The sequence below is a fragment of the Bufo gargarizans genome, chromosome 11 (assembly GCF_014858855.1).
Source record: "Bufo gargarizans isolate SCDJY-AF-19 chromosome 11, ASM1485885v1, whole genome shotgun sequence".
Taxonomy (NCBI): Eukaryota; Metazoa; Chordata; class Amphibia; order Anura; family Bufonidae; genus Bufo; species Bufo gargarizans.
This window is the reverse complement of record NC_058090.1, coordinates 9,181,167-9,197,903: the sequence shown is the minus strand read 5'-3', so window position 1 is coordinate 9,197,903 and position 16,737 is coordinate 9,181,167. Positions and strand designations below refer to the sequence as shown.

Here is a 16,737-nt window from a genome sequence, read left to right as displayed (position 1 = left end):
ATTGGTCAACAATTACCAGAAAGTGGCCAACCACTTTAAAGGGAATTTCTCACCAGCGACCTGCCTACCAAACAGTTTGCATAGACAGCTTCTTACCGTCGAAATGAATGGCCTGTGATCCTCTTGTAGGACTGCCTGCTCTTGTGTTCTTTGCTTCTGTGAGATGCTGGATTTCACAGGAGGTAATGATAGTGGAATAAGCAGATCTGTAGAATAAATATAACATGATGGTGGATTAGTAATCTCTATATTTGAGGAGGAACCACTCTGGAGCTTTGGCTCGGTTCTGACTGAAATGGCGACTGCTGGCCAATGTCTCTGTGCCACTGCTCTTTCTCTCTCCTCACAGGTGCCCAGTAGTGTTGAGCGAACTTCTGTTTTCAAGCTCGGTATATAAGGTATGGGTTATCTAAGAATTCCATTATGGATTCTGCAAACAGGAACCATAACTTAGGGTCCGTGGTAGCGGAATATCCATAACGGAATTCTGAGATAACCCGAACTTTATACGCCGAACTTGAAACCAGAAGTTCGCTCATCCCTAGTGCCCAGCACACCAAGTGTTTGAACATCAAAATGGTGGATTCCTATTGATCCTTCTCCTCACACGTGCCCAGACCAGCACACCAAGTGTTTGAACATCAAAATGGTAGATTCCTATTGATCATTCTCCTCACACGTGCCCAGACCAGCACACCAAGTGTTTGAACATCAAAATGGCGGATTACTATTGATTATTCTCCTCACACAAGCCCAGACCAGCACACCAAGTGTTTGAACATCAAAATGGTAGATTCCTATTGATCCTTCTCCTCACACGTGCCCAGACCAGCACACCAAGTGTTTGAACATCAAAATGGCGGATTACTATTGATCATTCTCCTCACACGTGCCCAGACCAGCACACCAAGTGTTTGAACATCAAAATGGTAGATTCCTATTGATCATTCTCCTCACACGTGCCCAGACCAGCACACCAAGTGTTTGAACATCAAAATGGCGGATTACTATTGATCATTCTCCTCACACGTGCCCAGACCAGCACACCAAGTGTTTGAACATCAAAATGGTGGATTACTATTGATTATTCTCCTCACACGTGCCCAGACCAGCACACCAAGTGTTTGAACATCAAAATGGCGGATTACTATTGATCATTCTCCTCACACGTGCCCAGACCAGCACACCAAGTGTTTGAACATCAAAATGGTGGATTATTAATCCCTGTATCATACAGGGATTAATAATCCATCATTTTGATGGTCAAAAACTTGGTGTGCTGGGCTAGGCACCTGTAAAGAGAAGGATCAATTGTAATCCACCATTTTAATATCAAACACTTGGTGCAATAATCCATAATTTTTATAGTCAAACACGCTTTGTGATGGGCAGTGGCACCTGTGGTGAAAAAAGAGGCAGAGCAGAGGCCAGACAGCAGCAGCCATTTCAGTCAGATTAGTGGCAGAGCCAAAGCTGCAGAGTGGCTGTAGCCTGTAATCTGACTAAAATGGCCACTGCTGCTCTGCCTCTCACTCACAGACACAGGCAGCCCACAGTCCCACTGCCCTGCTGCCCAGGCCATCACCATTCATTAAAATTTGCTAGCTTTGGCTGCTGCTGCGCCTGCCCACTGGAATGCTGGAAGTTAACTCCGACGAAGCAGGTCCTCCATGCTGCTTTCTCTCACAGACCCAGCCAGGCTGTCCTGACTCCTGGCGCTGGCAATAGTAAGTGGTGGCACTGAGAAGACTGGGGGCGGGAACATCGGTGGTGGGAATAAAGCACTGCAGCGCGCCTTCTGTGACGGAGGAGGCGGAGCTACAGTGAGTGACTGACTGAGTCACGTGCCTCCCTCCTCTCCTCAGCACTCTGTCTTCCGCCAAATCCGTCCTGCTTCATTTTTACAGCCTTCGGCGCTGACGGGGGCGGGATCAAGCAAGCCGGCCGGCTGTCACTGTCTGCACTGCAGCAGGCAGCGCTGGCTGTGCGTCGCTACTGCAGATATATTTTAGTAAGTTGGAGTCTGGTGGTGGCGCAAAATGGGGCGTTTAGGATGGAAAATTGGCGATGGGCCCTTCACTCACCCTGGGCCCGGGGCTGCCGACCCAAACGCCCCAATTATAATCCGCCACTGTGTATATATATATATATATTACAGAAGACAGTATACTGCTACAGATGGATCTGGACAGATTGGAGGCTTGGGCAGAGAAGAGGCAGATGAGGTTTAACACTGACAAATGTAAGGTTATGCACATGGCTAACACTGACATGGAAAAGGACCTATGCATTTTAGTGAACAGCAAACTAAACATAGAAGAGGATTCTTTACGGTAAGAGCAGGTGAGACTATGGAGCTCTCTGCCTGAGGAGGTGGTGATGGTGGAGTCACTAAAAGAGTTCAAGAGAGGTCTGGATGTATTTCTGGAGCGTAATAATATTACAGGCTATAGCTACTAGAGAGGGGTCGCTGATCCAGGGAGTTATTCTGATGCCTGATTGGAGTCGGGAAGGAATTTTTTCCCCTAAAGTGAGGAAAATTGGCTTCTACCTGACAGTTTTTTTTTTGCCTTCCTCTGGATCAACTTGCAGGATAACAGGCCGAACTGGATGGACGGATGTGTTTTTTCAGCCTTATACACTATGTTACATAAACCTTTCCCCACCATTCCAGAGAAGTGTTTTCTGGCCAATAAGACTCCTCATATCAATTAGGTGCACTCCTTAAGCACTGGTGGATCCAGGGGGCGGGGGGGCAATGTGGCAACTGCCCCCCCCCCCAGCTGCTCAGAAGTGGGGTGGGGGTGGCGGCGGGGCACAGGGAGATTGAACGCTTCCATTGTGGAAGCGCTCATCTCCATAGTCATCTGTATCGCCGTCCTCAGGACAGCGATACAGATGACTGTGCTGAGGCAGGGGAGGGAGAGTTGTGTCCCTTTCCCTTCCTCTGATAGGCTGCAGGCACTAGGCCGGCAGCCTTTCAGAGGCCGGCGCAGGCGGAGCGATGACTTAATCGCGCTGCCTGAGCCGTACAGCGCGGGACACAGGCCGGAAGAGGCCTGCATTGCATCGCTGCCAAGGAGGTAAGTATAAGTGTTTATCTTTTTTGTGTGTACAATACTGGTGGCTACTGGCACATAATGGGGGACTCTGGCTACTGGCACATAATGGGGGGACTCTGGCACATAATGGGGGGCTCTGGCTACTGGCACATAATGGGGGGCTCTGGCTACTGGCACATAATGGGGGGCTGACATTACTGGCACATAATGGGGGGCTGTCATTACTGGCACATAATGGGGGGCTGTCATTACTGGCAAATAAGGGGGGCTGTCATTACTGGCACATAATGGGGGGCTGTCATTACTGGCACATAAAGGAGGGTTGTCATTACTGGCACATAATGGGGGGCTGTCATTACTGGCACATTGGGGGGCTGTTATTACTGGCACATGATAGGGGGCTGTTATTACTGGCACATGATAGGGGGTTGTTATTACTGGCACATGATGGGGGCTGTTATTACTGTGACATGATATGATGGGGGCTGTTATTACTGGCACATGATGTGATGGGGGCTGTTATTACTGTGACATGATGGGGGGCTGTTATTACTGGCACATGATGGGGGGCTGTTATTACTGACACATGATGGGGGGCTGTTATTACTGACACATTATTAGGGGGGCTGTTATTACTGGCACACTATTGGGGCACTATAGGGGCATCTACTGAGGCCACAAAGAAGGGGTATTTTATATGGGGGCTCTGTACAGTAGAATTTTATACTGGGACACATTATGGTGGGTACTATGAGGAAGGGGGAGAGGAGTACTATGGGGTCATCTACGGGGGGCACTAAGAAGGGGTATTTTATACTTGCAAATTATGGGGGACACTGAGGGCATCTACTGGGGCATTTTATACTGGTACATTATGGGGGGCACTAGGAGGGAGGGGGTAGAGGAGCACTATGGAGGAATTTACTGGGGGCACTATATAGGGGTATTTTATACTGGCACATTATGGGGGCACTATGGGGACATTAGCTCAACTGGGGGCATTACAAGGGGGTATTTTTTGCACTGTCACATTATAAGGAGAATTATTTCTACTGGGGGGCATTACGGTGGGCTTTATTACTCCCCCATGGCATGAGCCCCCTAGTAGCAGCACCAGCCTCTCTGCTCTGCTATCCCTTTGCCCATTCTCCAAATCCTTATTATGAAATCTTTCTCATTAGGATAAAGCAAAACATCAGCTCCGCCGAGCCCCCGGCCAAAGTGTGGAAGTGGTGTCCGAGATCCCCAAGGGCCAAGCCAAGAAACTGTAAGTTTTCATGTGAAATATGTTTATGTTATACACATATAGCATATAGGGATGAGCGAACTCGAACTGTATAGTTCGGGTTCGTACCGAATTTTGGGGTGTCCGTGACACGGACCCGAACCCGGACATTTTCGTAAAAGTCCGGGTTCGGGTTCGGTGTTCGTCGCTTTCTTGGCGCGTTTGTGACGCTTTCTTGGCGCTTTTTGAAAGGCTGCAAAGCAGCCAATCAACAAGCGTCATACTACTTGCCCCAAGAGGCCGTCACAGCCATGCCTACTATTGGCATGGCTGTGATTGGCCAGAGCACCATGTGACCCAGCCTCTATTTAAGCTGGAGTCACATAGCGCCGCCCGTCACTCTGCTCTGATCAGCATAGGGAGAGGTTGCGGCTGCGACAGTAGGGCGAGATTAGGCAGATTAACTCCTCCAAAGGACTTGATTAATCGATCGATCTGCAGCTGTGGATCATTGAGCTGCTGAAATTCAAATGCTCACTGTTTTTAGGCTGCCCAGACCGTTTGTCAGTCACTTTTTTCTGGGGTGATCGGCGGCCATTTTGTGTCTTGTGCGGTGCTGCGACCAAGTGCATCCAAGCTGCGACCAAGTGCATTTAACCCTCAATGGTGTGGTTGTTTTTTGGCTAAAGCCTACATCAGGGTGAAGCTGTCACACCAAGTGCATTTAACCAGCAATAGTCTGTTCATTTTTTGGCCATATACTACATCAGGGGCAAGCTGCGCCTGTCACCAAGTGCATTTAACCCTCAATGGTGTGGTTGTTTTTTGGCTAAAGCCTACATCAGGGTGAAGCTGTCACACCAAGTGCATTTAACCAGCAATAGTCTGTTCATTTTTTGGCCATATACTACATCAGGGGCAAGCTGCGCCCGTCACCAAGTGCCTTTAACCCTCAGTAGTGTGGTTGGTCAAGCTGTCACACCAAGTGCATTTAACCAGCAATAGTCTGTTCATTTTTTGGCCATATACTACATCAGGGGCAAGCTGCGCCTGTCACCAAGTGCATTTAACCCTCAATGGTGTGGTTGTTTTTTGGCTAAAGCCTACATCAGGGTGAAGCTGTCACACCAAGTGCATTTAACCAGCAATAGTCTGTTCATTTTTTGGCCATATACTACATCAGGGGCAAGCTGCGCCCGTCACCAAGTGCCTTTAACCCTCAGTAGTGTGGTTGGTCAAGCTGTCACACCAAGTGCATTTAACCAGCAATAGTGTGGTTAGTTTTTGGCCATATCCCAGTCTAATTCTGTCACTAAATCCATACCGGTCACCCAGCGCCTAAATACTAGGCCTCAAATTTATATCCCGCCAAATCTGTCGTTACCGCTGTCCTGTTGTGGCTGGGCAAGTTATTTAGTGTCCGTCAAAGCACATTTTTTGTTCTGGGTTGAAATACAATTCCCAATTTAGCAATTTCATAATTTAGTGGTTTCTGCTATATCAGAGCTATTTGAAATCTATCCCTAAAAGGGTATATAATATTCAAGGTGCACATAGGGTCATTCTGAATAACTTCACACACACGCTACTGTGCATTTCCAAGTCTAATTCTGTCACTAAATCCATACCGGTCACCCAGCGCCTAAATACTAGGCCTCAAATTTATATCCCGCTGAATTTGAATACAATACATTGGGCCAAATAATATTTTTGTTGTTGTGGTGAACGATAACAATGAAAACATCTAGTAAGGGACGCGGACGTGGACATGGTCGTGGTGGTGTTAGTGGACCCTCTGGTGCTGGGAGAGGACGTGGCCGTTCTGCCACATCCACACGTCCTAGTGTACCAACTACCTCAGGTCCCAGTAGCCGCCAGAATTTACAGCGATATATGGTGGGGCCCAATGCCGTTCTAAGGATGGTAAGGCCTGAGCAGGTACAGGCATTAGTCAATTGGGTGGCCGACAGTGGATCCAGCACGTTCACATTATCTCCCACCAAGTCTTCTGCAGAAAGTGCACAGATGGCGCCTGAAAACCAACCCCATCAGCCTCACTCTCTCCGAGTTGCCATCGGTCGCAGAACATCCTTTATGCATACTACACATGTCATTAGTATCATCTGGCACGGGCGGTACGCCCTCTAGCACTGCCACATTTATTACCATTTTTATATCAGTGACATTTTTACCAACCAGGGCCTGCTTCTCCCCTTATCACAACCTGCAATAGAAAAGGCGTGTCATCAATATCGTTACATATTTCATATGACATCATACTTTCATTAGGCACTGCAGACGACTGGGCACCTTTACTTTGCACCCTAGGGTTACCACTGTTTTCAATGGTCACATCAATTAAAGGGGTCGGTACCGATTCTACAGGAGTTTCATCACTAGCTGTAGTAGGGTTTCTATTTCCCCACAGTCCCCATGCCAAAAGGTCACCACGGCCCCACTTCACCTCATGTACGTGCAGTTTGACAGCAGTCTCAAGTTCCGAAGTCTTTACACCTACCGGCCCAGCAGGTAGCAACCTGCTGCCGGCTCCCTGTCACTGGGTCTGCCAGACAAACAACCACAGGAATGTTCTTACCGCCTGATGCCACTGACCCTGCAGACTCCTTAATGCAACTGTTGCCACTGGAAATGACATGGCCTGGAGTCCAGACCTCTCCCGGACGGTCACTCCAGCCACACCCTTTAGGACCTTGTGCACAATTGCAGGAAACGCAGGCACTCTTGAGAGCCGTACCGCTATCCACCTCTTTGTCTTCCCGATGGTTGCCCTTGGCAACGGCACACATTCTTTCCTCTGACACTTCACTCTTAGTCCGACTCAGAGCAGCCTCTACAAGTGCAGCACTTGACCTCCTCAACAAGGAATTAGTTTCCCGCACCTACCACCCAGCCTCGTTCCCGGCTGAGACCACGCTCCCAGAGCCTCCAGGCCTCTGTCCACGGGTAACACACTCCCCCCTTTTACTGACACCCTGGGAGGTGCTTTATGCCAGACAGAGTCTCACAATATATAAATCTACAATTTTCATAGTCATGAAAATAAAGAAAACTCTTTGAATGAGAAGGTGTGTCCAAACTTTTGGTCTGTACTGTATATATATATAATTTATTTTTTTGACATTTTTATTTGACTCCAAAATGCAATAATCAGATTGTAATTTGTATGAAATAATGGAATTTTATCCATTACACTATACAAAGATCAGTTACAATTCATTTCTGCCACCTGCAGACCTGAGTTGTAATATACAAGTAATTTAGTAGCTTAGTACAGGCTCTAGCTTATAACAGCAATGGAACGCCTTCCCTGATCTCAGCCAGGGGGAGGTTCTTCTGTACAGGAAGCATGTGCTTCTGGGGTTTCAGCCTTTCAGATGCTGTCGTAACATTTGACCAGGGCATGTGAGTAGTTAAATGTCCGCGATCAGCATTGCCGCCGATCTCAGACGTTAGCTTCTGGTGTCTGCTGTGTGACCCAATGTGAATTAATAGGGGAGAGGTTAAGTGATTTGGGGAACATGTCCATTCTTGTGGAACAAGGGGTTGGATCACCCCCACTTAATTCAACCTATGTATCAGTAAGATGGAGTTGTGACAATCAGCTGTGTTCCTCTTTTATGGAAATGACTAGACGCATGATGGCTAACCACTCAGCTTTTCCTTACCATTTTGCATCTAGTTTTGCATCCACTGGAGGATTACCGATTAGTTAGTGATCCCTCTTTCCCCGCCCGCAATGTCATTTACATAATTGTGCTGTACTTGTTTGCACAATATCTGCTTTGTGATGTTTTTATTAATGTTTATCTATGATGAATTCAATTAGATTGTTTAGGTATTTTTATCACTTATCAATTATGATGTCACTACCTGTGGTTGATCTATTCAAATCACTACAGTATGTTTGTATATTATAATGTCCTTGAAAAAAGCTCCAGGTGGGAGAAGAAACGTTGGGTTTTACAGATAGAGAGGAATACATCTACTACTTTTTTCATATCCCTGGAGTGCTGTGATCCTTTCTACAATTGATAGGTATACATCCAGTTACGTATCTACAGGGAGTGCAGAATTATTAGGCAAATGAGTATTTTGACCACATCATCCTCTTTATGCATGTTGTCTTACTCCAAGCTGTATAGGCTCGAAAGCCTACTACCAATTAAGCATATTAGGTGATGTGCATCTCTGTAATGAGAAGGGGTGTGGTCTAATGACATCAACACCCTATATCAGGTGTGCATAATTATTAGGCAACTTCCTTTCCTTTGGCAAAATGGGTCAAAAGAAGGACTTGACAGGCTCAGAAAAGTCAAAAATAGTGAGATATCTTGCAGAGGGATGCAGCACTCTTAAAATTGCAAAGCTTCTGAAGCGTGATCATCGAACAATCAAGCGTTTCATTCAAAATAGTCAACAGGGTCGCAAGAAGCGTGTGGAAAAACCAAGGCGCAAAATAACTGCCCATGAACTGAGAAAAGTCAAGCGTGCAGCTGCCAAGATGCCACTTGCCACCAGTTTGGCCATATTTTAGAGCTGCAACATCACTGGAGTGCCCAAAAGCACAAGGTGTGCAATACTCAGAGACATGGCCAAGGTAAGAAAGGCTGAAAGACGACCACCACTGAACAAGACACACAAGCTGAAATGTTAAGACTGGGCCAAGAAATATCTCAAGACTGATTTTTCTAAGGTTTTATGGACTGATGAAATGAGAGTGAGTCTTGATGGGCCAGATGGATGGGCCCGTGGTTGGATTGGTAAAGGGCAGAGAGCTCCAGTCCGACTCAGACGCCAGCAAGGTGGAGGTGGAGTACTGGTTTGGGCTGGTATCATCAAAGATGAGCTTGTGGGGCCTTTTCGGGTTGAGGATGGAGTCAGGCTCAACTCCCAGTCCTACTGCCAGTTTCTGGAAGACACCTTCTTCAAGCAGTGGTACAGGAAGAAGTCTGCATCCTTCAAGAAAAACATGATTTTCATGCAGGACAATGCTCCATCACACGCGTCCAAGTACTCCACAGCGTGGCTGACAAGAAAGGGTATAAAAGAAGAAAATCTAATGACATGGCCTCCTTGTTCAACTGATCTTAACCCCATTGAGAACCTGTGGTCCATCATCAAATGTGAGATTTACAAGGAGGGAAAACAGTCCACCTCTCTGAACAGTGTCTGGGAGGCTGTGGTTGCTGCTGCACGCAATGTTGATGGTGAACAGATCAAAACACTGACAGAATCCATGGATGGCAGGCTTTTGAGTGTCCTTGCAAAGAAAGGTGGCTATATTGGTCACTGATTTGTTTTTGTTTTGTTTTTGAATGTCAGAAATGTATATTTGTGAATGTTGAGATGTTATATTGGTTTCACTGGTAAAAATAAATAATTGAAATGGGTATATATTTGTTTTTTGTTAAGTTGCCTAATAATTATGCACAGTAATAGTCACCTGCACACACAGATATCCCCCTAAAATAGCTAAAACTAAAAACAAACTAAAAACTACTTCCAAAAATATTCAGCTTTGATATTAATGAGTTGTTTGGGTTCATTGAGAACATGGTTGTTGTTCAATAATAAAATTAATCCTCAAAAATACAACTTGCCTAATAATTCTGCACTCCCTGTACTTAGACTCTATATTCCTGGCTTCCATATGGATGAGTGTCTAGGCAGGACTGGTATCTAAGAAGTAGGGGTGACAGTACTGATAGGAAGCCATCTTGGTTGAAAAATAAGACACAAGAATTTATGAGCATTTAGCATTTCTGTTCAAGAAGGTTGTGTTCTTTCATATTTGCCCATTATTGGTTTTGGACATAACTGATATACAGAGGAGTCCAATTTCTTGCACCACTGTTTAACTTTACTCAGTTGAATCAAAGGGTCAGCTGAAAGGTCTCTGGAATCAAGGTTGAAGAGCCTCATCATTTCACAATGATTAGAGTAAATATACTTTATGTGTATATATGTACGCAAAGACAGCTGTACAATCCCACACATCCCAGAGACCTTCACAAGCTGCCGGTGAGTATATTTCCAGTCTCCTAAATTTGGGGCTAATTCTCCTTGTCTTTCTGCAGAGATTTTTGACAATCTTCTTTTCTATTGGTGGCTTAGTTGCTTGTAGTTTGCAGTCATCCCATCTTGATGTTTGTTTTTCTGTCAATGTAATCTTGTGCTATGCAACTTGTCCTAACTATGGACTCTGATTGATGGTGGACAATTTCTGAAGTTTCTATTTTATGGTCATTAACGGGATTGAGAACTCAACAGGCAGAGTGTCGATACCTACATGCAGGTGTAGCTCACTTGATAACTTCAGGTGGGGTGGATATACTGTATTTGGACTCTGTCATCTGCATTTGAGTGGGTAGATCTTTTTACTTGCTAAGTTCTTGGGTGCTGCTCCTTCTGTCCCTAGGGTTGCACATGAATATTTTTAGCTGCCATCATTGGACAGTGGAGCAGCTTCCTTAGGATCTACATCTCATAAATGACTCAATTGTAATGATTTTCTTTTACCTGCCTATTTAACTATAAACCTTGCACCCAAATATTCTTAGATGGCTTTCCAATGCGGCAATTCAATGTTGGGCAGCATAACCAATGGAGTAAAATGTGGCATCAGTCAAAACCAAGACATAAAAATATAACTAAATATACAATAACTATGTAATTAATACAGGGTAGATCTCAAAGAATATAGATGATGTAATTATTAGTTACAGTATTTATAGTGAAGAATGTCTTGTCTTTCAGGAACATGAGGGTCCTTCTGATTTTGGGAACTGTTCTGCTTTGTGCATTGGTCTTTGCTGACCATCAAGAAGGCCATCATGAAGGAAACGATGACCACCATGAAGGCCATCATGAAGGAAATGATGACCACCGTGATCAGAAACATGACCATGATCACAAAGATGGCCATGGCAAGAAAGGAGAAGACCATCACCATAACATGTCCTTGTCCTGCCAAAAGTTAGCTCTTTACAATTCCATATTCTCCTTTGACCTGTTTCGGCAGGTAGCTCTAGATCATCCTTCTGAGAACATTGTCTTCTCCCCTGTCAGTATTTCAACTGCATTTTCTTTCCTGTCTGTTGGTGCCAAGGCTCAGACCCGCTCACAGATCATTGAAGGACTCCGCTTTAACACGTCTGAGATCTCAGAACAAGAAATTCATGAATGTTTCCACAATGTTCTGGATCTCCTGAATAATGTGGAGCGGGAGCTCCAGCTCACGGTTGGGAATGCTCTCTTCCTTTCCAAGGATTATAAGATTCTCCACGCTTTCCTAGATGAGGCCAAAAAGCTCTATCACTCAGAGGCGTTTTCTACTGATTTCAAAAACACAGAAGAAGCAAAGAATCAAATTAACACTTACGTGGAGAAGAACACCCATGGCAAGATCGCTGAGCTTCTGAACAGTGTAGACGAGAAGGCCATTCTTTACCTCATCAACTACGTTTATTTCAAAGGTAATCCATCACTTTATAACACATAGCCCACTTCTCAGGGTAATGCAAATCGTTCCCTCTTCCCCTCAAAGCAGTGCCGGCTTACATTTGGAGATGTTGCCCAAACACGAGATAAAAGTCAGAGATACATTTTGCAAAGTTAATACAATCGTCTAACTGGATATTACTATCTTCCAAAACTGTGATAGCCAGGCTTGTTTGTGGCATGTAGGTTTGTCTATGGACTTATCAATAGAAATATTGGCTGCCATTTTATTAAAACTGAACCCCTAATGAGCCAGTTTAGTGTCTCCTGTACCTGGTGAGATTGATCCCACAAATGATCCCACTGATGACTGATAGGTCACACTGTGGACAAAAATTATCATACATGTATTGCTGGTTTCAAAAATATAAGATGGGCAAAAGCAATACAAAAATTATCAATTTTGAAACAAAATATTGGTCAGAGGGTATTGGTCAGGGGTTCAGGAAGAGTTGGTGCATTAGTTGACTCTGTTTCTACCCCAGTCAGGCTGTTTATTGGGTGTAAATACAGCCCACCAAAGAGTTTCACAGCTTAGCTACTCTTATATCATACAGTAACCTTGTACTGATTCTCTCTTCACTTCTTCATAGCAAAATGGCAAAAACCATTTGACGAGGAATCGACAGAAGAAGAAGATTTTCACGTCAATGAGAAGACAACGGTGAAGGTGCCTTTCATGTTCAGAACAGGATATTACCATGTGGCCATTCACGATGACGCCACTGTGGTCTCCTTACCCTATAAAGGAGATGCCAAAGCCTTAATCATCATGCCAAAGGAGGGGAAGTTGTCCGAAATAGAGCAACATTTGTGCAAAGAAGCAATTAAAAAGTTGAAGAAATCAATTAGCTATAAGTAAGAGATTATCTATCTATCTATTTACCTATCTATCTATCTATCTATCTATCTCATATCTATCTATCCATCTCATATCTATCTCTCTCATACTTATCTATCTATCCCCCTTATCTATCTATCTCATATCTATCTATCCATCTCATATCTATCTCTCTCATACCTATCTATCTATCTGTCTCAGGGTTGCCGACTAGAATTTTTCTTTTTTCTGGACAACTTATCTCAAAATCACAGACATCCAACATTTTTATGAACTAATTGGAAAACCATAATGAACTATCAAGATTATAAGTAATACAGCTCTATAGCTCAATCTACTGATAAGAACTCCTTACCTCCACTTGCTCTGAGCTGCAAAATGATAATAATTACCACCAAAGTAATCTAGCTAAGTACCACCAGCCAACCAGAAAATTACGGACACGTCTATTTTTTTCATGAACACAGGAAAAAAGTCGCCTTTTTTTTACGGACTGTCCAGAAATTTCCGGATAGGTGGCAACCCTGGTCTGTCGGTCTGTCTATCTATCTGTCTATCTAATATCTATCTATCTATTTCAGCAGCTTGTATTTTTTATATGCTCTTTTACTACTGTATTACTAGCAAGAATTTGCAGCCATAATAACCTTCTATGTAGACCTTTCTACAGTTTCTCGTAGAATATATACAGATTCTTTCTGTACGTTCGTCACTCTTGTACACGTATCTCTCATTATCACAACCCTATATCTTCTATACCAGCAATGTGTAGGAAGGTGATGTCCATGTGTCCACCACCAGCAATACAAAATCTTCAGGATCAGGACACAGTTATACATAAAGGAGAATATGGAGATGTGCTTCACTATTCTGATCAGTCCCATGTGTTCCCCTGTGGCTCCCACCTCCCCATATAACACGGCCATTAAACCATGTGTATGTACTGGGAAAAAAGAGGTTCTGTATGACTGATGCAGTGATATGTATAAGAGAAGAGGGACGTGTTTACTACAATATACTACTGCATATTATTTTATGGGTCCATTGTCTGCATTTCATTTGCTCCTCTGTTTACAAAGGTTTGTGCAGTTACGTTTCCCCAAAGTCTCTGTCTCCGGCACGATCAACCTGAAAGAAACATTAAGCAAATTGGGCATAAAAGACGTTTTCTCAGACAGCGCTGATCTTTCTGGAATTACTGGAGAACCCAACGTGAAGATTTCTAAGGTGAGTTTTATCTATCTATCTATCCAACTATCTATCTATCTCTATTATCTATCTATCTATCTATCAATCCAACAAAGATTTTAATACGATTTTATTTTTAACCTCTATAGGGTGTCCATAAAGCTGTACTCACTGTTAATGAGCACGGGACAGAAGCGGCAGGTGCCACCGCACTGGAGGCAACCCCCATGATGCGTCCTCTTTCTGTTAAAATCGATCAGCCTTTCCTCATCTTAGTGTATGACTACAAAACTAAAAGCATTCTCTTCATCGGAAGAATTGTCAACCCACAGAAATGATTCTCTCCTAAGCTTTCCTTCAAAAGACAGAACAGTTCTTTGTACCACACCCTTTTCTTGTGTCATCTACCTATTCATCTAATAAACTTAGAGGGAAGTAGTTGTTTAGTCTGTTTTTCCGGCGCTGATGTCTTACATCACTCACGGGTGATATACCAGTAATTTATATTTTATTTTGAGGAGGACAACAGCTCCTTTTTAAGAGCATATAGACTGTGGAATCATCCGGTCCAGGCTGATTTTACATACCTAAACAATAGGAGCGCAAGGAGGTCCATCCCTTTGTTGTTTCCTTCAAAAGAATTGAAGCTTTCCTTCAATAAAACATGATGGTTTATCAGTGTTGATATATTTTACATCTCTGTGATATTTAGACACTGGACGATCATCTTCCTCTCATGAGATTTGGCCAACATGTGGGTCCCAGTTTGGCTCCTCTCTATTATATGACACACAGGTGCACTTTGACTAGATGGCCCTTGCACAAATACCCTATTGCTATAATGGCAGCCCGTGCCAGCCTCTACCAATTCTCTGTGCAGACCTGGCTGCTGCATTACTCATCAGATCAGTTCCTGTGTTCCTTTGGCGGTTGACATCAGTCCCAGCCGGCACCATTCTCCATGTTCTTCAGCTGCAGTTCTTTTCCTCCATGTCCCATGGGCCTGTCTTTAGGGAGCGTGTGCTCTCACCAACCCTTAAAGGGCCAATGCACTTACCATAGTATTCCTCAGACAATGACTGGGGATTTGTTGGTATTTAAAGCAGCTTTCCCTTTGGGATGGTGCCTGAGCTTTAGGTTCCTAGTTTGTTTATCACCAGTTGAGGTGTATTTTTCTATTGTCTGCCTGTGCAACAACCTATGCTAGTTTACTGACTCTCTGGTGTCAGAACGGACCTATATCCCTTTGACCCTTTGCTGCCGGCCCTGGTCTAGGATTAGTTTTACAGATTTGCACTTATGCTGTCTGCCCTGACATTGGCCTGTTAACTGACTATGAGTAATGCCTGTTCCCTTGGTGGTTTGCACCAGTGTCGCTGACTTCCATGGGTTATCTGTTCTGAGAGGTAGAAGCCTGGTGGCTCCCCAACAGTTAAAGAGGTTATCCAATGTCTAAAACTATGCCCCTCAATGCCCTGGGCTATCATGTAGATTATAGTTACCCTGCTCCCTGGCATCCAGTGTTGCTCCTGATCCCTGCGCGGCCACAGCTGCATCTCCTTGTCACGTGGATATAAACATCCAACGATGTCAACCTGCGATGCTAGGGAGACTCTTCCCCATCACGGCCTGCTATTGGCTGCTCCTCCCATTGCCGTATGTTTTGATCCACACGATGGGGAGATTCAGGCCGTGCAGGGATCAGAAGAGACGCGGGTGCCGGGGAACAGGGTAGGAATAATCTATATGAGGGGCCTGGGCATTGGGGGCATGTTTTAGACATTGGTTAACCCCTTTAAGGCAAGATCTCTATGTAGGAGTTAAAGGGTAATTACCAAAGGATCACCAAGATAATGCTCTTAGGTCTAGCGCAAAGGTAATCCAGATGGTAGGTGCAGTGGTTCCACTCCAACTACCAATATCACCTGTTAAGACATACAGATTTCAGGTGCATCAACTGCTTGGAAACTCCTATATCAATAAGGAGTGGAACATGAAGCAGATGTACATTCCTCGATAACATCCTGTTTCTCTCCTTTTTCCTACATTCTGAGTTCTTTATCCACCTCAGCTCTGACAGGATCAGGGTCACCACTTGCCTGTGATGGAACGGCTCACTATGTACGGACACTTTTGTTCTGGTATGCCAGTGTTAGTATTTAGTGATTGTTATAATCAGGTACATGGTCCCCCGGTCAATGTCAGGTATACTGGCTGGTACCCCATAGATAATATATGGGTATGGCTACTTTCACACTGGAGTTTCTGGGTCCGCCTGTGAGATCCGATTCAGGGCTCTCACAAGCAGCCCAAAACTGATCAGTTCAGCCCCAATGCATTCTGAATGGATAAGGATCCATTTGGAATGCATCAATTTGACTGCGTTTGGTCTCCGTTGCGTCTTTTAGACGGCCACTAAAACACAGCTTGCAGTGTTTTGGTGACCTGACGATACAGACGATGGGGACGGATCCGTTTTTCTCTGACACAATATGGTGCAATTGAAAACTGATCCGTCCCCCATTGACTTTCAATGTAAGTCAAGACGGATCCGTTTTGACTTAGACTTTTTTTATGAATAATGCAAACGGATCCCTTATGAACGGATACAAGCGTTTGTATTATCAGTGCGGATCCGTCTGTGCAGATACAAGACGGATCCGCACCAAACGCAGGTGTGAAAGTAACCTTAGTAAGACACAGCAGTCTTGGAATCTTTAACCTGGAGGATACTTCCTGCCATGTTTTCTGTCCTTCCTCTCAGATATAAAATGTGCCATGGTCTCCTCTTGTTGACATCCTAAGGGACACTTACGCTCTGACACACTCAGATGTTTTAGAATTCCCTTAACATAAAGCTTCCCATGCACGGGTAGCCATGCTATATAAAAAAATTAAGA

General features: G+C 44.5%; 1 protein-coding gene across 2 annotated transcripts; it reads left to right on the top strand.

Moving 5' to 3' along the window:
• The first annotated feature begins 10,282 nt into the window (after nt 1-10,282).
• On the top strand, nt 10,283-14,275 carry LOC122921841 (alpha-1-antitrypsin-like). 2 transcript variants are annotated; one of them, XM_044272111.1, is made up of 5 exons: nt 10,283-10,329; nt 11,065-11,783; nt 12,402-12,666; nt 13,729-13,876; nt 13,987-14,275. In XM_044272111.1, the coding sequence occupies exons 2-5, from the start codon at nt 11,069-11,071 to the stop codon at nt 14,173-14,175; spliced, it is 1,317 nt and encodes a 438-aa protein (XP_044128046.1). In that variant the 5' UTR covers nt 10,283-10,329; nt 11,065-11,068; the 3' UTR covers nt 14,176-14,275. The 2 variants fall into 2 exon arrangements, with proteins under 2 accessions (XP_044128046.1, XP_044128045.1); XM_044272110.1 differs by lacking the exon at nt 10,283-10,329 and adding an exon at nt 10,533-10,627.
• Nucleotides 14,276-16,737: the final 2,462 nt, after the last annotated feature.

What these genes read in the sequence shown, in the direction of transcription:
- LOC122921841 (XM_044272110.1), top strand. Translation starts at nt 10,548, where the DNA reads ATGGTCATTAACGGGATTGAGAACTCAACAGGCAGAGTGTCGATACCT. An exon ending in AGCTCACTTGATAACTTCAG is followed by an intron (nt 10,628 to 11,064) that starts GTGGGGTGGATA and finishes CTTGTCTTTCAG; the next exon opens with GAACATGAGGGTCCTTCTGA. An exon ending in CAACTACGTTTATTTCAAAG is followed by an intron (nt 11,784 to 12,401) that starts GTAATCCATCAC and finishes ACTTCTTCATAG; the next exon opens with CAAAATGGCAAAAACCATTT.